The sequence below is a fragment of the Artemia franciscana genome, chromosome 16, assembly GCF_032884065.1.
Source record: "Artemia franciscana chromosome 16, ASM3288406v1, whole genome shotgun sequence".
Classification (NCBI taxonomy): domain Eukaryota; kingdom Metazoa; phylum Arthropoda; class Branchiopoda; order Anostraca; family Artemiidae; genus Artemia; species Artemia franciscana.
In genome coordinates, this window is record NC_088878.1 from 12,829,927 (window position 1) to 12,855,777 (window position 25,851).

Below are 25,851 nucleotides of genomic sequence, written 5' to 3' on the forward strand. Positions count from 1 at the left end.
TTTCGACACCTACAATGGATACTAAGATTCAATGCTCCCTTGACAGTAAATTATTAAAGCTTCTTAGATAACTTCGACAAGATAACTTCTTAGATAACTTCGACAATAACTTTTGCCAAGCTTCTTGGCGAGGTCGAGTCGGGTTTTGGCGACAGATGGCCCCAACACCCTCCCTCCAAGATGAAAAACCAACAAGACTACCCTTCTTGATATTGAAGACAGGTTTTTGCTCCTACCCCTATATTTCCGTCAATTGGCACCGCTGTTTTAATTATGCATGCAAAAAGGTTGTTTCTGCGTTCGCTTGTGCATTTGAATGGGTCCAACTAAATTTTAGAAGGGTTTGCTTAAAAAATAACATTCAACGTACGGTAGCCGAAGTTTTTTTTTGTCAATTGGCTATTAATGTACATTTACAGGGAATGTCCTCGTGAACGCACAAAGTTAAAAATACTGTTTAGCCTTGACAGAGAAATCGAAAAGAAAAATGTGAACGGTGGATATGACATTCGGTGAATTTCTTGACTAGAAATAATCTGGGCTATGAAAGTTGTCAAAGATAGAAAAAATATCACTTCCAGTGTTTTTATTTAGTATAACAGAGCTTGTTGTGCAACTCTATTTGCATTTCAATTACTTGCTCAAAGAAAAATAAATGTTTCTTTAATATAGATGCGTGGACACTAACGTCAGTATTACTAATGGGACAGAACCGGATAATAGTTGTTTCATTTGGACTGACAATATTACGACATCATGTCAATCATGGAAATATGATACTAAGTACTACGGAAATACAATTGTTACTCAGGTTAGTTGAATTTTTCTCCTATTATAATAACAAATTAATTCTTTACATTAACTCACAATGCTACATAATCATAACGTTTATTGTGGCTTACACAATATGACGAGTAAGAGGATTAAAAGACACTCAAGATTTAAGCCCCACAAAATTCAGCCAAAGAAAAGGCTATAAGGAAAAACTAGCTTAACCCAGAAATATATGCCCATGGAAAATCCAACCAACGTATAATTCAGTTCATGTAAAATTCAAACCAGCACAGTTTTTGACAAGCATAACTTAACGCGGCCAAAATTTAACCCAAGAGAAACTCAGCTCACAAAAAATTAAACGATATTCAGCCTCATATAACTCAACCCTCCCCTCTTGACGGGCCACGATGACATGCTTCATTGGGTAACTCGAACCTTTGAACCTTGTAAGAATTAGTCCTTTGCTCATAACATCGTTTCTCCTGTCGGGCTATCTTTCATTGTCTCTTGACAAGATGTCATGACCAGATTCTGCTTGGGTCAAATTTTTCTGGATTAACTTTGGTTGAAATGTTTTTGAGTTGAGTTTTGTGTGGCAGGAATTTTATGCTTGTTCGATTGGCATGGCTTGAATTTCATCCTGGTTGAGTTTTCCATTAGCTGACTTGGGCTTGTGTTGTGTATTGCTACCCGACATAAAATATAGTCCGATCTCCCTTCTTTTGATAATTAATATTTGAATTTAATTATGCATATAACATAATCAGTATTTTGGCTATTTAGGTTGCTGGATGGTCACAAAAGATACGAATGAGATTATCAGCATGTCAAAGCCACTAATACGCATTTTCAACCCTAGAAAACAAACCTAGAGATAGTTTCAGATCTAAATGTCATCCGTCGATTAGAATGGCTATAGTTGGTAGACAGAAGGAATTCCTCTTGTCAGAAGACCACTTAACAGAGGTAAATAAGAGGTTTCTGTGTAAAAGAATCTTGAACACATAGAAGGATTTCGAGTGCTCTGGAAACAACAAGGGTAAGTAATTCCGCCTGTCGGAAAAATTTTCTAATTTGAAACGAGCTCTTAATCTATATGTAATCTGAGCTGAAACATTTCTGGACATTAGGGTGAGTCCCTTCCCTCCCTCTTGCTCCCAAATATGCCATTTAAATATCAGCCCGTATAATAGGGCAATAAGGGTTATAAGACTGAATTAATCAATGTAACAAAATTTGTAGAGCCAATCCAGGAGAAATGTACTCGAGTTTTCTAATATTTCCAAGATCTTTCGATATCTTTATTTCATTTAGACTTATATGGTTTCGGAATCGAAGATTTTCATCAAAAAGTAACATTAGAGCCAGAACTACCGATCAATATCTTTACTGAGAGAAACTTTTGAAAGATGAATATCTCGGTAGTTCGGGACAACCCTGAGAAATTCGCTAGAAAATTAGGAAGGTCAATTTTGTAGCATTTATGACCAGTCATTGAGCGTCGAATCATAGAATTGCTTTCTAACGAAAAACAATCAATTTGACGTAAATCTCATCTCGGATTTAACAGCAGTGTCGAAGATATGGTCACCAATGTAGGTAACTAGAGTGTCCTCTCCTATTGATGGTTATCAAGGCTATATCCAAAGGTATGTGTTACTTGATTTGATCCTCCCCCCCCCCTAAAAAAATCTGTCAAACCTGTTAAAAAGTAACAAAAAGTATATAAAAACAAATGTTTGAAGTGTTTTGTAAAGCTTGTTTTTGTAAACTTCCCCTTCCCCCGAACAAAAGTCCTGGATTCGCCCTTGATGGATATGCATGTTTTATGACATGGAAAGGATCAACGTGAAATAGGCGACAACAATGAGTTGGTTTTGTTCCATAACCGTAACAATAACTTAAAACTATTAACTTAAAATTAAGAAGAGAACTGGCCCTAGACCCGAGCCTAAAAACACTTCATGTAATAAAAGTTTCATGCTTATCCAGTGGTAGAAATATACAATTGGAATTCTTTTTTGGTGTTCAAGCAGCTTTTTTGGGGGGATTTTTCTAAAGCTTCCAAAATATTTGCTTTCAGTCAAGGATGCAAGAAGCAACTCACTTAGTGAATTTGCTTGATCATTTTCAAATTAAGGAATTTTCCATATATAAAATATGGTATACGACAAAATATTTCTCTAGATTAGCTTTTCCTAGAACACTTTTTCGAGATGTTCTCAGAATATTTTCATTATTTTCTATTTATGCATTTTGATATGTATGATTGTTTAATTATATAATTTATGCGAGTTGGCGTGTTAGACAGACTCTAAATACGTTTACCATTATATTTTTTTTTTCGAAACATACCCTTTTCTGCTTAGGAGCGCATTTTAACTATATATTCTCAATGAATATTGGCTAGACGGAAGCCCATATGCTGGAATATATTTTTGAACCTGAGAGGGGGGGGGGGATTGAAAAAAAGGAAACAGGCTTAACATAGATTTTGTAGATTTCAGGGAGGGCTACTGTCTCCTCTGCTTGTGTATGTGTCGGTTGGAAGATTCTGAGGGATATTAGGTAAATTTTGGCACGAAAGAGATGTATTCCAACTCTTATCAAAGAGGGCCATTTTCCTCGATACAAAAGAAGCTCTTTTTGAAAGCCATTATCATTTATATTCAATTTCCTCCATTGTATTTACTACTTATGGTGTTTACCTTTATAATGGATGGTCGAATATTAGAATATAAACGTAACTGCTGAATTTCTTTGTGATAATAACGTAAAAGGCATTCAAAGGAAAAATTCAACTTCCGATCTCCAATCCAGCTACAGGTAGAAGTTTTAAAACTAGTTTCATGACCTTTTTATCACTTTAGTCTTCTATATTTTTTTTTCTGTGCATATAATATGTTCTTCTTTCAGTGGGATTTAGTCTGTGACCGGAGGTGGCTCGAGAGTTTTGCGCAAACTGTTTACATGATTGGAGTCTTAATTGGGTCTCCCATACATGGTTCAATGGCTGATAAGTGAGTATATTGTAAAGATAATATGTACATGTGCATATCTAATATGTATACAAAGGTGATATGTACATATGATGTGATCATATGCTCATATAATATTTTTGTGACCTAAGATCGCTCGAGAGTCAAGCACAACTGTTATCATGATTTGAGTCTTAACAAGTATTTCATACATATTGACAATATGTACATGTAACATGTTCATAAGATAAGTTTGGAACAAAAGATTGCTTGAGAGTCTAGCACAAATGTCTGCATAACTAGAGTCTCATTTGGGCTTCTCATACACGGATAAATCACTGGTGAGTAATTATATTATAAAGATAATATATACATATATATATATATATGTAATATGTATGTACATAAAGGTAATATGTAAATATTATGTGTTCATACGGTCATATAATATTTTTGTGACCGAAGATTACTTGAGATTGTTGCACAACTGTTAATATGATTTGAGTCTTAGTTGGGTCTCCCATAGATGACTCAATGACTGACAAATAAGCATATTATGTGAGTATATCATGAGGGCAATTTGTAAATATACTCTGTTCATATAATATGTTTGTGATCATAGATAGCTCGATAATCTAATACAAACTGTTTATTTGAATGGGATTTTAATTGGTCTTCCATGTGTAACTCAATGGTTGACTATTGATTATATCATAAATCTTACATATAGTAAGATGTAAAATCACCTATATAGTAATAAAAAAATACCATAAAAACTAAATATTAGTGATTCAGTGGTAGTTTCCAGAACTGTTTCAACAATGTTTTCAGATTGGTGAAGTTACAGATAATGCTTTAGGGAGGAAACTCAGAAACACGGCTAGAAATATTAGTAAAAAATGTTTAAAGTTTACTAGAAAGGAGCAGGGGCTTGTACGAGAAATATCTGAGTCATAAATTCTATAAAAATAAGAGGAAGGTAAGGAGAATGGAGAAAGCGTCAAAGTATAAATTAAGGAGATGTGAAGTGAAGGCCATGGACAAAAAATTGCTAGAAATTTGGAAGATTGCAGCCAGACGGCATAATAGTAAAATATTGTACTATCATGTTAAAATTTAGAGGGAACGTCAACCTGGATTTATCCCAGTTAAATATAGCAACGGGGTCGCAATTAGTGATAAGAAAAGAGAGATGGAGAGAACATTTTGAAAACATGCTAAACCAGAGGAAAAGAGCGAAACATTTTTTGACACTTTGGAAGTGAAACAAGATTTATATTGCTAGGAATAATTAGTGACAGTTCTAAAAGGGTAAATAATCATAAGGTCTCAGTTGCTGATAGAAGTAAAATTTAGAAGTAAACTGCTAAAGATTAGGAATATCATTTTTGAAAAAGGGGAATACCTAACGATTGAAGGAAACCTTTAATTAAACACCATTACAAGAAAGAGCGATAAGAGTGAGTGTGAGAATCATAAAGGCATTGGCTTGACTTCTGTGTGAAGCAAATTTTCTAGTATGAGGATACAATTTAGATTTAGAGATTCTGCAGATAAAATTTTAACAGAAGAAAAGTGTGGCTTTCGGAAGGGGAGAGAATGCTTCAAGTAAATTTTTACTCTCAGGTAAATATTTGATAGGGATCTCATTCATCAGACCCCTTTTGTCCTCAGTTTTGTAGATTATGAGCAGGTCTTTTATTCAGCCGATAGAATAGGTTTAGTGGAGATCCTAGCATCGTTTGGTGTACCAGATAAATACATTGAAGTAATTCGCCCTATATAAGAAAATAACACTACTGCAGTTAATTCAGAAAATGAGGTTAATAGTTGGTTTTTATTGAATTAGAAGCTATACAGAGCTGTGTTCTATATCCTTTATACTGATCATTTTGATGAACTTTTTCCTAAGGTGCAAATCAAAGGCAACAGGAGAGCATGGAATCAAACTGGACAGTAAAAAGTTCCTAGACTTAGACTGTTGGACTGTAGTTCAAACAGTATGCTGTACGAAAATAGGGTTCAATACCATTTTCTAGAGCTATAATGAGAGAAAGTTTGAGAGGGCTAGGACAAGTTTTGAGGATGAAGGATGACAGATAGACAAAGATATCCGTGTTGGCCAACCATCTTGGGCAAAACTAAAAACAGGTCGTCCTCGAATGGACCTTAAGGATGTCATAAGGAAAAATTTTACGGATATTGGTACGTCTTGGGAGGGTGTAAAGAGAATGTTTTCAATATATTGGCAGATCCAATATCAGTAAGCTCAGAAAGCTCAAAAACAGAAAAGTAAGCCCAGAAACAGAAATATTTGGTCGAACAACGGGACAATTTTTGGAAAAGATTCAGCCGGAGAAATCCGTAAAATTAGGACTATAACTGAAGTGGTACGTTTGCCAAAACCGGCCGCATAATTTTGAGTTGTGAAATTATGTTTTGCATTACATGTATGTTTGTTTTCCCCTTTGTATTTTATAGCCAAAATGTCAGTTCCTTTCACGCTTATTTCTTTCTTTTCTCTTCTTCTTTCTGCCTATCAGACGGGGGATGATGAATACATCGATAATTTTTTGTTGAATTCTCGCCCAAGTAATTTTGTGAATCCGAACAATCTTTATCAGTATTCAAAACCTGTGATTGTAGAAATAGTGATGATTTTCTGGAACTGACAAAATCTAAGAGCGGCATGTTCTTCTTTACGTGAGATTTCAAGTTTGGTAGACAAGAAGCCGCGCATTTTAGGCCTATGTGAGACATTTGTTTCTAGCAAGTCACAACCCTGGGATTTTCTTTTCCGGGATATGTTTGCGAATTAAGGAAACTGACAACCATGGAGTGGGGCGGTCTACGCCTTCTGATTAATAAATGTACCCAATATTGGGTTAGGGATGACCTCTCCCTGTAGCTCAAAAGTAGGATCGAAACCTTTTTCATCGAAAAAAAAAATGAAGGGGAAACAATTTGACTTTGGGATTGACTTGCAAAAATTCTTCATGTGATATTAGTTTTTTTTTATTGATGACTTTGAATTATTATTAGATAAAATTAACAATGAAAATAAAAATAAATTTCTGATAGGAGATTTTAATATTGATTCACTAAAAAGAGTAAATAGCTCAGAATTTGTTAATATGATATTTCGCATCTTTCGGCGTCCTTTATTGACAATTTTTTCGTCAATAGTGGATCACTTGAAAGATCCCAAGCAGAAGTAATTGTGTCTGACGGGTCGGATCACCTTATTTTAATAAGCAAAATAAAGCTGAATCAACCAAAGTAAAATAGACAATATGAAAGGGCTTCGTTTTACCGTGAAATGAAAAGTAGGAACCTAAAGAGTTTGCAAATAAGATGGATGAAACAAATTTGTTGCGTATAATAGAGGAAAAGTGTCCAAATACAGTATATGACCTCTCCTGTGAGATAGTGATGAATGTAATGAAAAACCCTTGCGAAAAATATACCCTAATAAAAATTTTCCTAAGAAACCATGGATAGCAAAAGCTTTTCTAGTTTCAATAAAGCAGAAAATCCAGCTTTATGTGAATTATTTAAAGGATCATTCAGAGGATAATTTTATAAAACTCCAAAGATTTCGAAATATTTTAAATTTACTAAACCGAAAGCTCAGAAGCTTCATTTCCAAAATGAATTTCATGAAAATCAAGGGAATATGAAAAATACATGGAAAACAATAAACAAATTTTGGGTAGTTTTCATAGTAAAGAGGAGGTGAGACCCATGGAAACGACAGAAGGTCGTCTTACTAACTCTCAACACGTAGCTGAATTTCTGTGTGGCTATTTTGTAAATGAAGGAAAATACTTTGCGATCAAGCGCGGGCTAACCTCCGCACATCTGTGAGTTTTGAATATTTTTTTTTGAAAGGCAGCCTGCAAATGAGAATTTCTTTGAATTTGCAAGATATTCGGAACTGCAAGTGGCACAATTCCTGGCTACAATGAAGTCGAGTTCTAGCGGGATAGATGAGTTTTCGCTGAAACTCATAAAAGCCGCAATAACGAGTGTCTTACCTATCTTGACACACCTCATCAACCTTTCTCTGGATCTTGGAGTCTTTCTGGAAGCACTGAAGATTGCAAGATTGGTTCCACTTCATAAAGGAGGGAAAAAATGACCGATCGAATCGAAGACCTATATCTATTCTCCCATTTTTCTGTAAATTATATGAGAAAGTGGTGCATTCCCATTTAAGCTATTATATTGAAAAGAATGAAATTCTAATAGAAAACCGATTTGGTTCATAAAAGGGCTAACTAAGGATATGGTAGTTCTGAAATTGGTTGATTGGTTTAATGATGCATTTGAAGCTGGTCTCATACCTGCAGCTGTGCTTTTGGATATCAGAAAAGCGTTCGATACGGTGGAGCAATCAGAGCTTATCGAGCACTTGACTCGATTGGGGTGAAGGGTTCAAGTCTAGAGCGGTTTTCATCATATCTACACAATCGGTATCAGATAGTTCTGACTGGATCATTTTTATCGTTAAAAAAGAAAGTAGAGGTTGGGGTCCCACAAGGTTCAATTCTGGGACCCCTCCTTTTCATCATTTTTATTGATCGAGTGAAGCATTACCTGTCGGAGGCTGGTGTCATCTTGTTTGCAGATGACACTTTGCTCTTTCTAGCTGCGCCTTTGCTTGATGTTTTGTATAGTAAAATTCATAATGCTGTCTCTGAATTTCTAACTTTTCTCAATAAAATTTTTTAACCCTAAACTTTTGTAAAACGTTTTTCATCATATTTTCTAGACTTTCGTCAAGTGCTGGAAATGATCAAATCACAGTTCGAGGAAATGTGATGAAATGAGTAGCAACAACGAAGTATTTGGGGGTTTTTTAATTGATAAAAATCTGTCATGGAGAAACCATTGAACTGTGATAGCTGAAAAATTAAGCAGAGGTGTTAGGGTGATGCGAAGAATTAAAAATCTAGTCTCAAAAAAGATTCCAAAAATGATATATTCTTCTATATTTTGTCCATATATTAACTACAGGTGATCTATATGGGCAAGTAATTTTGTAACATGTTTCAAAAGAGTACAAAAACTTCAGAATAGAGCTGTAAAGTTATTATCGGAATTTTGTAATTTGTTTCAAAAGAGTACAAAAACTTCAGAATAGAGCTGTAAAATTATTATCGGAATTTTATGATTCTGATGAGGCTCCTGCTCATCAGCATTTTAAAAAGAATAAGTTAATGGATGTATCTCAAATTCGAGATTACCAAATTGCAGCTTTCTTGTATAAATATTTGAATCGGCTGCTCACTCCTGCTTTTGAAAATCTTTTTACTTTTAATAGAGACCGTCATGATCATAGTACAAGAAAAGGTAATAACTTAACTTATGAGCATAGGAGTACCACTTGGGTATCTTTTTTGATTCGGCATTATGGTCTCCATGTTTGGAATATATTTCCTGAGTGTGTGAAAAACGCGCCTAGTCTTCCAGCCTTCGAGTCACGGGCAAAGAAGTTTCTTTTATCTCGTGAGTGTACAAATTTTGTTTAAATTAAACACCAATTGTCAAGTATGTACATTGCATTTTGAATAGGATAGTATTACTGGGATCCTAATGATTTTAATGATTATTTGGTTGTATCATATCCTTGATGTTGTCTGAATGTGCATGGCTTGAAAAAGATTAAACTTGTGTGCCAATACGAAGCTGAAGGTGTATGAGAGGAGAGTGAGGTTCTTTGGAGTGAGTATTGGCAAAAGTGTCTTACTAGTTATGCGTGTTATTTTAATCTATTATTTCTCCTAATATCTTTATCTATTAATATCTAATATCTTCATCGCTTATCAAATTTAAAGTGTGTAAATACCTTAAATTTTGGGCTTTAATGTTAAAGTTATTTAATATAAGGTCAAATAGAAATGTGTTTTTCACACTAATACTAATTTCTTTGAAATTCATGGAATTGTATTTTCACTTATCGTAGTTAGCTCTGTATTGTGGATTTTGTTTAATTTCACTCTTTGTTCGTTTTACTGAAAACTCCACTTAAAGAAAACACACACACACACACACTTTAAGGAAGGATAACTTTAAAGGAAGGGAACATCTGAGCCTTTATATCAAAAAGGAAATTAAACTAAAATTAAAAAAATCTTATCATGCAATCAATAGCAATAAATTCAGGATTTCTCTCTAATACTCTCCTCTTTTTTCTTTCAGTAATTTTTTCTGTCTTTCTCTTGCTCAATTTGCATTTCTTTAACATTTTTCTTTTCTCTTTCTCCTATTTTCTCTTTCTGTCTCCCAATCAATTTACATTCTGTAACTCTATATGCATTCTAATGTTTAACTTTATGCGTATCAAATCTCATCTAGAATAAATACAGGGATACCACTTGCAAACATAAAAATGTCCAACGAATACTATCTCTGATTTTCTTTTCAAACCCCTCCCTCTCTCAAACTATTCATCGTGCTTTTTTCTCACTCCCTTTTTCTTTTCTATTTTTCTTTCTTTTATTATATTCTTCTCGCTATATAATGCTCTTTTTCAGATATGGTAGAAAGAGGGTTTTATGTATAACTGCAACAATTCAATTGTTCCTGGGTGTTGCAGTGTCATTTTGTAACAGCTATAATTTGTACGTCTCAGCTCGTTTTTTCCTCGGTCTTCTTGGTGCTTCTGGTACTTATTTGACCGGCTTTGTTCTCAGTAAGTTTTTCTAATAAAAACAAAGAAAAACTAAAGCTTTCCATGAATAGAGGAGATTGATGTTTAAGCTTAAAATGAAGAGTACTTATTATGAATGAATATGTGAAGCTTAAAACAACTATTATCCGGATTGTATCGCTAGCTTGCAACATAGTAAGAGACTATCACGTCCCATAGTAAAAAAAAAAATAGCCCATAACTCCTATAACTAGAGTCAGATCAAAAAAAGAAGTACGCTATTAGAACCACCTTGTCTAATGCCCCTATTCACGAAACTAACTGTCCCTCGGCTTGAATAACAAGGAAAATATATTGGTTTCAAAATCAAGAAAAGTGGCTGCAATCGCGATATTTTGCATAGAGGGAATCTTTTTTCTTTTCTTTTTTTCGACGGATAGCTTGGCAATTGAACATCGTACAGATCTGTTTAATGGGTCATTTTAAAGTAAATTGCCACATCTTGGGCATGTTTGTAATTAATTTTCATGTATAATATTGATAAATGACATCATAATCGTAGGTTGTAGTACATAAAGGCCCTGATCATGGCATACAGCTGAAACCTAGTAAAGCACAATCTACGGCACATAGTAACTAAAATTTAAGATAATACAACATCTTTTGAAAAATTTACCTGTCTGGGGTATAGTGCCATGCTAAAGTTTGTCTCTTAGTATTCCAACTAAGAAAAAGCCATAAAATTTTTCCTGTTTGTAATCCGGGTTGTAGCTGTAGCTTGCAATTACCATACTAATTAATTCAATTTTTAAAATATGGAATTGCGACATAACTATTACGTTAAAGAACGATCTGTAGTCCATAGTAACTGAAGTGATATATGGAATCATCATATAGATGATTATGCAATACATACTTATCTTTAAATAAGATCGTATTACGCAAATAGCCCAAATTTATAACAAAAATTTAAATTAAAGTATTTTCCCTAAGAAATCATCATAGGCAAAATTTTCCCATACCGGGCCGATAGTAAAGAACGATAACTAGCCTATGATTATAATATAAATGGGGACATCCGTGTTATGGATGATGAGATGTTTGATATCTAGTGAAGAACAATCCTCGGCATATAGTAACTAAGAGTATAGTTAAAAATAATCTTTCATAGCATACGCATGTTTCCAAGTAAATGCGAATTTTCATGAAAACTGTGGAATCTGGCCGAAATAAAATTTTATACTAGCTTCTTGATTATTAATCAACAGAAAGGCGTTTTTAAATGCAAAGTTTTATCTCTCGAAGTAAAGTTGCCATGTCCTGGTTTTAAAGTAATCAAATTCGAATTTTGTTTCTTTGCTTTATTTTATTTGTGTTTATAGCAAAGAACGAGCTCTAGTGGATATAAAAGTAAAGAACTAATTACTGAAATATCAACTAAATCCACATGTAATAAAAGATTATGTACAATTTTCGACAAAGATGAATCATCATGTGTATGATCCGGTTTGCAGCGGTATCTAACAACCTAGCAACATCCTATGCTAAGAAACACAATGAAATATTACTCCTAAAGATAATGTCGGATCGAGATGGAAAGCAAACTATTAGAACAACCTTGTTTGAAACTCATATTAAATTAAAGAACGAATTATAGCCATTGGTGATAAAAGTATTACACAAAGGATCGATATGCTTCGTTATAATCAGGATTAGAGCGGTAACTAGCAACCTAGTAAGAGACGATCACGTCCCGTATTAAAAAAATAAAATAGTCCGTAACTCCTAAGGCTAGAGTCAAATAAAAAAAAAAAAAAAATACCACAGACAAGGGTGGTGCTGTCACCCACGACCCCACCAAAAAGCTAGAGTGCTATTTGCACTCTACTGATGACTAAATAGAATAATTAAATTGAAATTTCTTACTGTCAGTTGTTGGGACTGCATTTTGAAGAACATAGGCCCATAAGGAAAAAACAAAATGAGTATAATGTCATTTTAAACAATAAAATAAAATGAATTACCCAGGGAACTTTTCCAAAAATAAATGAAACAGAGGCACCGAAATAATTTTGTCGTTTTTGTTTTACTTAAAAGAAAAAATTATTTAAAAGTAAAGATTAATTTAGATAATTGGTTTTCTGTGCATTTATAGTACAAAAAATATCAAAAATAGAGACGATGACCACACTACCTTTCCATAACAAACAAATACAAAGTAGAGACAATAGGGAAAATCTTTTCAAGACAGTGGAAATCAGTTCTGTGGATATTTCGGCCCTATGTCCAAGGGCTGTGTTCAGAATAATACAAGAACAAGAGAGAAACTATATATATATATATATATATATATATATATATATATATATATATATATATATATATATATATATATATATATATATATATATATATATATATATATATATATATATATATATACATATATATATATATATATATATATATATATATATATATATATATATATATATATATATATATATATATATATATATATAAATGTATATATATAGATATATATAAATATAATATATATATATATATATATATATATATATATATATATATATATATATATATATATATATATATAATATATATATACACTTTTTAAAACTTTTTTTTTTAATGACATAATAATACTATCTAATCTCCGAAAAGATCCTTCTATCATAATAACTAAAGCAGACAAAACAGTTCACTTGTCATGAATACGACAGACAATGACAAAAAAATTCTTTCGCATTTAAATGACACAATTACATGTAAAACAATAACTCATGATCCTATTGATCAGTTCGCTAGTAATATTATAAATGAATTAAAGCAGCTAAAACAAAATGGTAAAATCACCCTACAACTATACAATAAATTTTTTCCCCGTGGTAGTTTCTGTCCTAAACTCTACCGCTTACCAAAAATACATAAACAGGGTATTCCCTTAAGACCTATCGTAGCGTGTACGATAGGTCAAAATACGCCAATATTGGAAAATGGCTTTCCACAGCTTTCAAACCTTTATTGTATTCTCAAAATTCCTATATTCGTAATTCGGCAGATTTGGTTAAAAAACTTAGCAACACAAGTATTTCAGAAAACACAATAGTTAGTAGTTTTGACATTGTTTCCATGTATACAAATACAGGTGTGACTATTTCTGATTAATTATTAAAAAATAAAATAGAAGAAAATTACCACTTAATCGAGGCTTCAGCGACAGGAATTGATTGTGAAGTTTTAATGATTCTGGCTAAAATTTGTAATAAGTTCTCTATTTATTTTCAATTTCGTGATTCTTTTTATCAACAAAAAAATGGGTTACCCATGGGGGCACCTTTATTCGGGCTACTAGCAAATATTTGTGTCAAGAATCTTGAGAATTGGGCATTGAATTCTTATTTTTTTTAAACATGTCTATTAGGGTCGTTATATGGATGACGTAATTTCACTTTGTAATTATGGGGAAGCTGAACTTCGGGGCTTCTTAGATCATCTTAACACTTATGACCGAAATTTGCAGTTCACCCTAGAAGTTTAAATTGAAAATAAACTACCGTTTTTAGATGTGTTAATTATTCGTAATGCTGATAAACTGGATTTTACTATCTATCGAAAGCCAACACAAAACAATAGATATCGTCACTTTAATTCAAATCACCCCCCACAACTTAAAAGAGCAGTTGTAACTTCCCTCATTGATCGTGCCCTGAATATTTGTTCCGATTCTTATATAAATGCAGAAATAAACTTTATCAGAGATATTCTTTTTGGTAATGGATACCCCATTCCTTTTGTCAATAAAATAATTAACCGTAGAATAAAAAGACATTCTTGTAAAATCGAAGAAGATACTTCACAATGTGAAGCTACTGATAAGCCCTCAAATATTGTCTATCTTCCGTATATCTCAAAGATCACAACAAAATTAAAAAATATTTGCACAAAAAATAATCTGTACGCAGTTTTTACTAATAATTTTAAAATCATCAATTTATTAAATTCCGGTAAAGATAAGACCCCAGTTACTCGCCAAAGAGGGGTCTATCAAATACCCTGTGATTGTGGAAATTACTATGTCGGCAGGACCCATCAGAGTCTAGAAAAATGGTTACAACAGCATAAGAATGACATAGACAAGGCCTTAATTTCAAATTGTTTTAGCAACTCCTTTGATTCTGCTTTAGGTTGGCATATTTTTAATAATCCGTCCCGCACGATACTTTTTGAAAACATTTCACTCATCAGTAATGATTTGGAGATAAAACAGAGGGTTCGAGAATCAATCGAAATTAATATCAAAATAAATAATAATATTTGTTTGAACAGGGACTTAGGGGAATACTCACTAATTCTTTATACTCAAATTTAATTAGAAATGGTCTAACAAAATATTTTACTAAACCGACTTATAATAGTACTGAACCAACTACGAAAAGGCCTTTGAGACAGGCTGCTAAACAAGCAAGGTTGGCTCTAAGAAATTGCATCTAATCACTTTGTTCTCTTTAGTTTGAATGAGTTTATATTCTCATTTCATTCTTTTCGCCAGTCCTGGTTGAACTTCGTTGAAGTAAGGATGCTAGGCCTGTTTTTTAAAAAAGTTTTTAAAAGTTTTTTTAATTATTTAGTTTTAATTCTCACAATTTGATGTAAGCTCATTTATATATCTATATATATAAAAATAAGTTGTCTGTGTGTGGATCTGTGGATCTGTGGATCAGGTGACGTCATGTTTGTCCGCATATGACGTCTGAATTATTTCACACTAATACAAAAGAAGAAAAAAACTAAAAAAGGTAAAAACTACAAAAAAAACTAAAAAGAAAAAAAAACTAAAAAAGCTAAAAAACTAAAAAAAACTAAAAAAAGGTAAAAATCTAATAACTAAAAAAAAACTGAAAAAAATAAAAAAACGCAAAAACTACAAAAAAAATAAAAACTAATAAAAAAACTAAAAAAGCTAAAAAACTAAAAAAACTAAAAAAAAACTAAAAAAAGGTAAAAAACTAAAAAAAACTAAAAAAGAAAAAAACTAAAAAAAGTCTGTCGAGTGACGTCGTGTTTGTCCGCATATGACGTCTGAATTATTTCACACTAATACAAAAGAAGAAAAAAAACTAAAAAAGGTAAAAACTACAAAAAAAACTAAAAAGAAAAAAAACTAAAAAAGCTAAAAAACTAAAAAAAACTAAAAAAAGGTAAAAAACTAAAAACTAAAAAAAACTGAAAAAACTAAAAAAAGGCAAAAACTAAAAAAAAAACTAAAAACTAATAAAAAACTAAAAAAGCTAAAAAACTAAAAAAAACTAAAAAAACTAAAAAAAGGTAAAAAACAAAAAAAAACTAAAAACTAAAAAAGAAAAAACTAAAAAAAAGGAAAAAACTGAAAAATAAGAGAAAAAGAAAACTAAAAAAATATTAATAAAGAAGAAAAAAACTAAAAAAGGTAAAAACTACAAAAAAAACTAAAAAGAAAAAAAAACTAAAAAAGCTAAAAAACTAAAAAAAACTAAAAAAAGGTAAAAATCTAATAACTAAAAAAAAACTGAAAAAAATAAAAAAAGGCAAAAACTACAAAAAAAAATAAAAACTAATAAAAAAACTAAAAAAGCTAAAAAACTAAAAAAACTAAAAAAAACTAAAAAAGGTAAAAAACTAAAAAAAACTAAAAACTAAAAAAGAAAAAAACTAAAAAAAAGGAAAAAACTGAAAAATAAAAGAGAAAAAGAAAACTAAAAAAATATGAATAAATATATATAAAAATAAGTTGTTTATGGGTTATGTCTGTCTGTCCGCATATGTCGTTGCGTGTTTGTCCGCATATGACGTCTGAATTATTTCACACTAATACAAAAGAAGAAAAAAAACTAAAAAAGGTAAATGACGACCGGGACACAGGGACACAACTACAATGGGGACGCCGGGGGGCACAGGGGGATATAAATGACGACCGGGACACCGGGACACAAGGAATATAAATGACGCCCGGGACACTCAAAGAGAAATCACAGACTGGAACACCGGGACACAAATGACGACCGGGACCGGGACACAAATGACGACCGGGACACAGGGAATATAAATGACGACCGGGACACAGGGACATAACTACAAAGGGGACGCCGGGGTGCACAGGGGGATATATAAATGACGATGGCGACTCAGGGAATGGTCGATTAGCAATCACCATCAACAAAGCTCAAGGGCAATCATTAGAATCATGAGGTATAGATCTGAATACGGATTGTTTTCCCATGGACCATTATATGTTGCATGTTCAAGAGTCGGTAAACCTGACAATCTATTTATATGCACAGACAATGGGACAGCAAAGAATGCTGTATATTCGCAAGTTTTACGTAGTTAAAAACATATATATATATATATATATATATATATATATATATATATATATATATATATATATATATATATATATATATATATATATATATATCTATATTCACAGGTGGGACATAGGGACACAACTACAATGGCGCGTAACTAATATGGCGCGTAACGACTTACGCGCGCGGGGGGGCTTGGGGGGGCGCGAAGCGCCCCCACCAACTAGGTGTATATATATATATATATATATATATATATATATATATATATATATATATATATATATATATATATATATATATATATATATAGTTTCTCTCTTGTTCTTGTATTGTGCTGAAGACGGCCCTTGGACATAGGGCCGAAATATCCACAGAACTGAATTCCACTGTCTTGAAAAGATTTTCCCTATTGTCTCTACTTTGTATTTGTTTGAAAAAATATCAAAATAAAAACCTTTTTGCCCCTTGCAGTTATCTTAGGTCTATGCAAACCTGAAAGCCACGGTTTAATAAAGTTTTACTTTTATTTGTTATGCCACCTTTTTCACAGTGTTGCTATATTGAACCATGAAACTAAATAAGCAAGACTAATTAATTTAAATAAGAAAGTGTTTTTTTTTGTGTGTATAAAAGTTCAAACATTGATAATATGTTGATTCTCAAAAACTACCACACGTTCAAACGAAAACTATACCTTCTTAAGCTGTTTAGGTGGCTATATTCTTAGCCTTTTCTCTGGCTGATTTTTCAGCCACATTTATTGTCGTTTTAGGCTAAGTGCTCATTAAAACTGTTAACTACATTAAAATTTGTTTGTTGAATATCTGATTTCTCCTAATCCTAATCTTTTGACATATAAACGGCTGTAAAACCATTTTTATGGTCACAAATATGCTGGTATCAATAAAACGAATTCCAGGAAGCTGAAAGAATTCCCGAGAACAATTTTTTCGGTTATAATGAAAAAATAAATTTGTAGGAGAACGCGATGTGTATGATTTGGTTTGCAGCAGTAGCTAGCAACCTAGTAAGAGACGATCACGTTCAATGCTGAGAAAAACAGTAACAAATAACTCTTAAAGATAATGTCGGATCGAAACAGCTAGCAACCTAGTAGCAACTAGAGATTCAGATTAAAAAAAATACCACGAAAAAGGGCGGTGCTGTCATCTATAACCCCATCAAAAAGCTAGAGTGCTATATGAACTCTACTGATGACTAAATAGAATAGCTAAATTAAATCTTTGTTTAGTCAGTTGTCGGGGCTGCATTTTTAAGAATAATTAAACTGAAATTTTGTTTAGTCAGTTGTTGGGGCTGCATTTTTGAAGAAAATGGGCCTATAAGGATGAAAAACATGATAAGTGTAACGTCCCTTTAAACTATAAAATAAAATGAATTATCATGGGAAAGCTTTTCAAAAATAATGGAACAGACGCACTGAAAGTTTTGTCTCATTTTTGCTTTACTTAAAAGCAAAAAATGTTTTAAAGTAAAGATTAATTTACTTAATTGGTTTTTTATGCATTTATAGTACAAAAGGTATCAAAATAAAAACCTTTTTACCCCTGGGAGCCATCTTAGGTCTATGCATACATGAAAGCTACGATTTTATAAGGTTTTGCTTTTATTCGTTATGCCACCTTTTCCACAGTGTTGCCATGTTGAACCATGAAAATAAATAAGCAAGACTAATTAATTTGAATAAGAAAGTGTTTTTTTTTTGTGTGTGTGTGTGTAAAAGTTCAAACATTAACAATCTGTTGATTCTCAAAAACTACCACACCTTCAAAGGAAAACTATACCTTCTTAAGCTGTTTAGATGACTATATTTTTAGGTTTTTCTTTGGCTTATTTATCAGCCACGTTTCTTGTCGTTTTAGGCTAAGTTCTCAGTAAAACTTTTTAGCTACTTTAAAAATTGTTTGTTGAATATCAAATTTCTCCTAATCTTTTGAAATATAAACGGTTGTAAAACCATTTTTATGGTTGCAAATATGCTGGTATCAATAAAACGAATTCAGGGAAGCTGAAAGAATTCCTGAGGATAATTTTTCTGTTATGATGAAAAAAGAAGCACGGCATAACGAAATGAGTAAATTTTTAGGAGAAAGCGATGATACTATTGTTTAAAGAGGAGGTTCAAGGGTGGTAATACTATCCTTATTTATGAGAGTCTACAATTTAGGCTTGGCTTTATTTTAAATTTCATTTTGGTCTGTCCTTTCTTTTTTATGGGAATAAGTCTTCCTTTTTTGATCTTATTTAATTATATAGGTTCTGTTTAAAGTAATTACATTAATTTTGGCTAATAGTTTTCATTAGTAATCGCAGCTAACGTTAGTTAATTGATCAGTTGGAGCATTCGTAATTCGATTAGCTTTTTAGTTGTAATATTAGACTTCAGTAAATGGTATTCATAACCATAATATTGTTAATTTTGGTTCATACGTTTTACTAACAACTGCAGTTAATGTTTATTAATAGCACACGCATGGGAGTAGGCTACTTAAATTTCTAGTAGTTTTAAATCATGATTCTAGTTTCAGTATCTCAAATGAGGCCTCAAGTTTGTGCTCAAAAACCTCGGAAATCCTTAATTGTCAGTTAGGTGAATAGAAAGAAAAACATTATTTGTAAAATATTAAGGTACTATTACCTGGCACTAATTATAATGTTATTTATTTTCAACTCATTTACATCAAAAAGATGGATACTGGGTTGAGAACATAAAAAGTCAAGTATTTGCTGTAAGAGTGATTCCAAATCCCACAAAGGTAAAGAATAGAATGATTAGAAAAGTCACTTGTTAAATTGCCTGAATTTCAAATTTTAATAATCGCAACAAACTTGTAATTAACAGTGTCATGAGCCATCAAACGACTTGGAAATGGCACGAAACCTAACAAGGGTATCAATTGAAAATACGTAGCAAAAATGGAGACGGATTAGGGGGGAGGAGACCGACGCATGCACATCACTTTGGGCATTTCAATCAATTACTTTGATTGTTATTGTGTGATCCTGATTGCTACAAGCTTTAATATTATTACGTTCTATTAAAACTTACCTAGGAAGCTGCAGCTATATGTGGGCTAATTACATAGATAGGGCTTACCCCTGCATCCGCAGGTGTAACCCTTCAAAGCCGGGGGCTTTTTGTGACTACTCCTAATAACGCTTTATTTTTCTAAAGCCTTTGTGCATTTGTTTTTGTAGAGCCCACTAGTATTTCTTCATTCAAAATATTAAACAAAAAATTTCAAATCTATGAATAAGAACATCCAAAACGTTATTTTTTTGTCACAAAAATAAAGAAAAAAAGAGGCCTGTCAGACGGATATCTTATTGTGACAAATAAAAAATACATAATAACAAAAAAAAATTGAATGAAACTTATGAACATAAGGGGGCACATCTAGAGTGATTAAGAAACTAATTGAAAATTAAAGTTTTTTTTCAAATAAAAGCATACTAAGGAGAACTTTTCAGGCTGAAGCATTCGCAAGAAATTTTACAGGGGGGGGGGTTCAGCGAGGATGGAACTGTCTAAAGGGAATATGACGGGAGGTGGGTACACTTTACATTCGATGAAATTTCCATGGAGGAGTTTCCCGTGGAGTAGGGGGTGTATTTCATTGAAGATGAGCCAGATTTACCAGTATTATTTCCAAAACGATCTGGAATTAAATCAAAAGCAAGTCTTTTTTTTAAACTAAAACTAAGGACCAGCATAAAAACTAAAAAAATAGATAAATTATTCTGTATATGAAGGTGCTAACAGCTTTAGCATAAAGAACAAGGTTTTTAGGAGGGGTAAATCCTTCATATACAGAATGATTTCTGTTCATTTTGGGTTTTAATATTGCTCCTTACTTTCAGTTAAAAAACAACTTTTTTTTAAATTGTATCTAAATTAGCCAGTTGGAATAAAGGGCAAAACCATGAGCTGTCTATTATGTCAAATTTATTTCCAGCTATGGAGATGGTCTCTAGTAGACATAGGAGCTTCTGTGGTTTTGGATTTCAATTTGCTTTTGCTAGTGGTGTTATGACTGTTGCTGCCTGGGGTTATGCTATCAAAGACTGGAACATCCTTCAACTGGTCTATGGATTGCATGGATTACTCCTCATTGGTCATTGGTGGTAAGACATTTTGAAATAATAGCTATTTAGGGGTGTTGTTTTATCTCTTCCAAAGTTCTTTATCTATTATGTTTTTCCGCAAAAACTGAAAAGGTGTTGACTGCAAAATCCCTGCTATGAATATTGTTACTTCATATAATTAAATAAAAAACAATTTTTTTTTTAAACTGCAAGTAAGGAGCGATATCAAAACTTAAAACGAACAGAAATTATTCCGTATATAAAAGGGGCTGTTCCCTCCTCTAAGCCCCGCCTTTTACGCTAAAGTTTGACTCTTTGTCAAAACTCTACTTTTTAAAACAATTAAAAAACTGTAGCATAAAGAGCGAGACACTGTTCTTTTGGTTTTAAGTTTTAATATCGCTCCTTACTTGCAGTTAATAAAAACTTCTTTTTTACTCAATTTCTGAACGTTTTTGAATTAATGCATGTTTTGATTTTGGCTCACTGCACAATAATAATTAAAACGAAATTTGCATATTAATCTTTTTTTTTCCTAGGTAGCTCTCTCATAGCTTTAATCGGAAGATTCTGGTAAAAATGAGTGAGGGAGGAGGCCTAGTTGCCCTCCAATTTTGGTTACTTGAAACTACTACTATATTTTTATTTTTTGTTCGAGCGTTTTTGTTCGTAATACCTTGAGCTAGAACTAGACAACTAGCACTTTAGTTTTTTACGAATGTTTTTATTAGTAAAATATATACGTAACTTGCGAATTAACTTTTTTAACGAACTTTTATATTTGTGTATTTTTTTTACGTATGTGAGGGTGTTTGCCCTCTCGTCAATATTTCACTCTTTACACTAAAGCTTGAATTTTATCCCAAATCCTTAAGAATGACCCCTGAATCACACAGGCCGTAGAATAAACTATTGAAATTACTTAAATACTTTAACGTAAAGAGAAGGTATTGTGGAGGAGACGAATCCCCTTATATACGTAATATTTTATGTTGGTTCTAAGTTTGAATGCTACTTATTACTTCCAGGTGGAAAAAAAATATTTATTTTTTCGCTGTTTTTTTTAAAATAATGCTAGAAAATAGTGCGCCCCCTTCATGAAAATTTTCTTCCCTCATAATAAATTCCTACATGCAAAGATCCTCCTACGTAACCCCCTCCCCCTGACTCACCCAAACGCAAAAAAGCCCCCCCCCTGAAAACGTCTGTACACTTCATAATAGCCATTACTATATGTAAACATTGGTCAAAGTTTGCAACTTACAGCCCCTCCCCCAGGAATTGTGGGGGATTAAGTCATCCACAAAAACATAATTATTAGGTTTTCGACTAAGCTGAACAGAATGGCTATCTCAAGTTTTTGGTGACTTTGGGGATAAAATGTGCGTGGAAGGGGGCCTAGGTGCCCTCCCACTTTTTTGGTAGCTTAAGAGGGCACTAGAACTTTTAATTTTCGTTAGAACGAGCCGTCTCGCGATATTCTAGGATCAATGGGTCGATACGATCATCCCTGGGGAAAAAAAGAACAAACAAATAAACACGCATCCGTGATCTGTCTTCTGGCAAGAAATACAAAATTCCACATTTTTGTGTATTGGACCTTGAAACTTCTACATTAGAATTCTCTGATACACTGAATCTGATGGTGTGATTTTCTTTAAGATGACTTTTAGGGAGTGTTTCCCCCTATTTTCTGAAATAAGGCAAATATTCTCTGGTTCGTTACTTTTGATGGGCAAGACTAAACTTGATGAAACTTATATATTTGAAACCGGCATTAAAATGTAATTATTTTGATGTAACTATTGGTATCAAAATTTCATTTTTATAATTTCGGTTACTATTGAGCCGGGTTCTACTTACTACAGTTTGTTACCATGAACTGTTTGATTGGTCGGTTTCTATTACACTCAGCTGGTCACTCATCTGAAAACAGATCCTAGAGCTATGGAACGAGTATCTGAAGTAATTTTCGGGAGTATTTTTGAAACTAGATTCAGTACCACAGCTTAGATACCAATACAGTTATGAAAACTCCTATCTTGCCCATGAGAAGCTTTTGGTATACAGCTCTGAACTTGGCACCTCCTCCAAGCCTGCGCTCCGACGCCTAGATCGTACTACAGCACCATGGGTGGGAACACAATTTTGTTTTGAGCGTAATTTTCACATAGCAATGCATAGACTTTTATATTCAGAGTGCCAGTTTCCTGCGTCCAGCCGCTAGCATCGCTACCGCGCACTGTGTCCTAAGCTGTGTTGAGTAGGTTATCGGATGCTAAAAAAATAACATAACGTTTTTTTATGTCTGAAGACAAGCGAGTATTTATCATACGGTCAGTAGGTTTTATTAAAAGGTGACGAATTTTATCCACAGTTTGGTAAGTGTGAGCCGTTTTGCCTCACGGCTGAGGGACCAAGTTGATTTTCTTTTTTTTTCTCAAAGGGGTGGGGTAAGTTGACTTAGAATTTTTTGTTTGAGAGGAGAAGTAAAAAAAAATTTTCTGGTCCTCACAAAAGAGCACATGCTATAGTTTTTTCTTCGTGTCATCTAATTAGATTTTTTGGTAGTTATATTATATTTAATGAAATTTAGCAATTTTAGTAATTGCTCAAAAACAAAGCCCCGAAATTTTAAGTACTTCGCTCAGAATTTACTCAGAACTTTTATTAGTTAAAAAAAATATCTATGAAACCAAGAAAAACAACATACAAAATGGCTTGGAAGAAAAATGTTTCCCAACATATTATCTAGTACATGACGGCAAAAATGATTTTATACACATTTATTATACGAGCAAAAATAAACGGCTATAAGGTTCTGTTATAGCCATAATATCTGTGGCTAGAATAATAGATATAAATGTTAACTTGGGGAAAGAGAATGAGAAATGATCCTAAAAGTATTTAATTAGAAGTGTGAGATTCTCCAATCGATTTTGCTGAAGATAATTATGTGATATGACAATCATATAATTGACTTAATAAAAACGTTGCTGCTAACTAGTGTGACATTTCAGAGCTTGATTATTTATGACATATTATTTGAGAATTTTTAACCTCAGATCAATACTTCCACTCTTACAAAACTTAAACAAAAAAAAAAACGAGTTTTTTTTAACTGAAAGTAAGGAGCGACATCAAAACTTAAACGAACAGAAATTACTCCGTATATGAAAGAAGCTGTTCCCTCCTCAAAGCCCCGCTCTTTGCACTAAAGTTTGACTCTTTCTCTCAAATCTACTTTTTGAAACAGTGAAAAACTTTAGCGTAAAGAGCGGGGAATTGAGGAGGGAACAGCTTCTTTCATATGCGGAGTGATTTCTGTTCGTTTTAGGTTTTGTTGCCGCTCCTTACTTTCAGTTAAAAAAAACTTGTTTTTGTTTATTTAATTTCTGAGCGTTTTTGAATTAATGCATGTTTTGATTTCGGCTATCCGCAGATGAAAAATTAAAGAAATTTGCATATTTTTTTTGCTAAATGGGTTTCTCATATTTTTGATCAAACAGTTTTGATAAAAAACGAGCTGGGGAGGAGGCCCAGTTGCCCTGTAATTTTTTGGCTACTTAAAAAAACAACTAGAACTTTCAGTTTTTTACAAACGTTTTCATTAGTAACAGATATAAGTAACTTACGAATTAGCTTATGTAATTTTGGTCACTTAAAAGGGCACTCGAACTTCTCAATTCTGTTAGAATGAGCCCTTTTGCGACATTCTAGGACCACTAGGTCGATACAATGACCCCTGGGGAAAAGAAAAAAAACAAAAAAAAAACACACACGTGATCTGTCTTCTGGTAAAAAATGCGAAATTCCACATTTGTGTAGATAGGAGCTTGAAATTTTTGCTTTTAGGGTCTCTGATACGCTGAATGCGATGGTGTGATTTTCTTTAAGATTCTATTACTTTTAGGGGGTGTTTCCCCCTATTTTCTAAAATAAGGCAAATTTTCTCAGGCTCGTAACTTTTGATGACAAAGACTAAATTTGATGAAACTTATATATTTAAAATCAGCATGAAAATCCAATTCTTCTGATGTATCTTTTAGCGTAAAAATTCCGTTTTTTTAGAGTTTCGTTTCCTATTGAGCCGGGTCGCTCCTTACTACAGTTCGTTACCACGAACTGTTTGAAATGGCTTTTCACTAGAAACATCTTGGTATAGAAGAATGATTTGCACGTAAAGGTTAAATCTTACTCGTCCTTAAGGCTCTTTCTGAAAATGTTTGATGTTATGTTACGATAGATGCTACCCTATGTATGCGTCTATATGTGTAGCTATTTGCCTATACATGTTTGTATATATATCTATTTGTATGCATTATACTGCATATTTGTGTTTATGTTAGGATGAAATTTCTCAACTCCATCTATAACTTTTGTTTGTTATTTTTCTACAGTACTTTTTTTTAAGGCACTCTGACAATTTTGATATTATTCAGTAGCTGAGAATCAGTTTTATTCTTTCACCAAACTAAATTTTTGAAATATTTGTGCTTGGTACTCTTAAATTGAAAAATGCATTGAAAACATGCAAAATTTTCTTTTTTTAAACTTTCAACAATTCTGGATTGGTGATTAGATAGATCTGAAACTTTCAACAATTCTGGATTGGTTATTAGATAGATCTGAAACTTTCAACAATTCTGGATTGGTTATTAGATAGATCTGAAACTTTCAACAATTCTGGATTGGTTATTAGATAGATCTGAAACTGATGGATCCAGTGACATAAGTGGCTTGTCTTCTCGGGGTAGGTTACAGCAGCAGGTTTGTTGCAAAATTACAAGTTTCGCAGGAATCACTAGCTTGTGTTGCATAAACTTGTAAGCATTAGTATGTTCTGCTAATAGCAATGGGATTTTCCTAGCAAAATATGTGACTAACGTTTGAAAGATTCTAAACATCTCCACTTTTCACTCATGGTTTTGAATATTTTTTTTTTAAACGTATGGAGAAT

At 32.7% G+C, this 25,851-nt stretch overlaps 1 protein-coding gene across 1 annotated transcript in view; it reads left to right on the top strand.

Moving 5' to 3' along the window:
• The window catches only part of LOC136037092 (organic cation transporter protein-like), a 59,046-nt gene that overhangs the window by 10,571 nt on the left and 22,624 nt on the right, over positions 1-25,851 (top strand). Inside the window, exons 3-6 of the mRNA XM_065719542.1 lie at positions 673-811; positions 3,694-3,797; positions 10,295-10,452; positions 20,762-20,930. Coding sequence (XP_065575614.1) covers positions 673-811; positions 3,694-3,797; positions 10,295-10,452; positions 20,762-20,930 — 570 coding nt within the window. The remainder of the gene's footprint in view (positions 1-672; positions 812-3,693; positions 3,798-10,294; positions 10,453-20,761; positions 20,931-25,851) is intronic.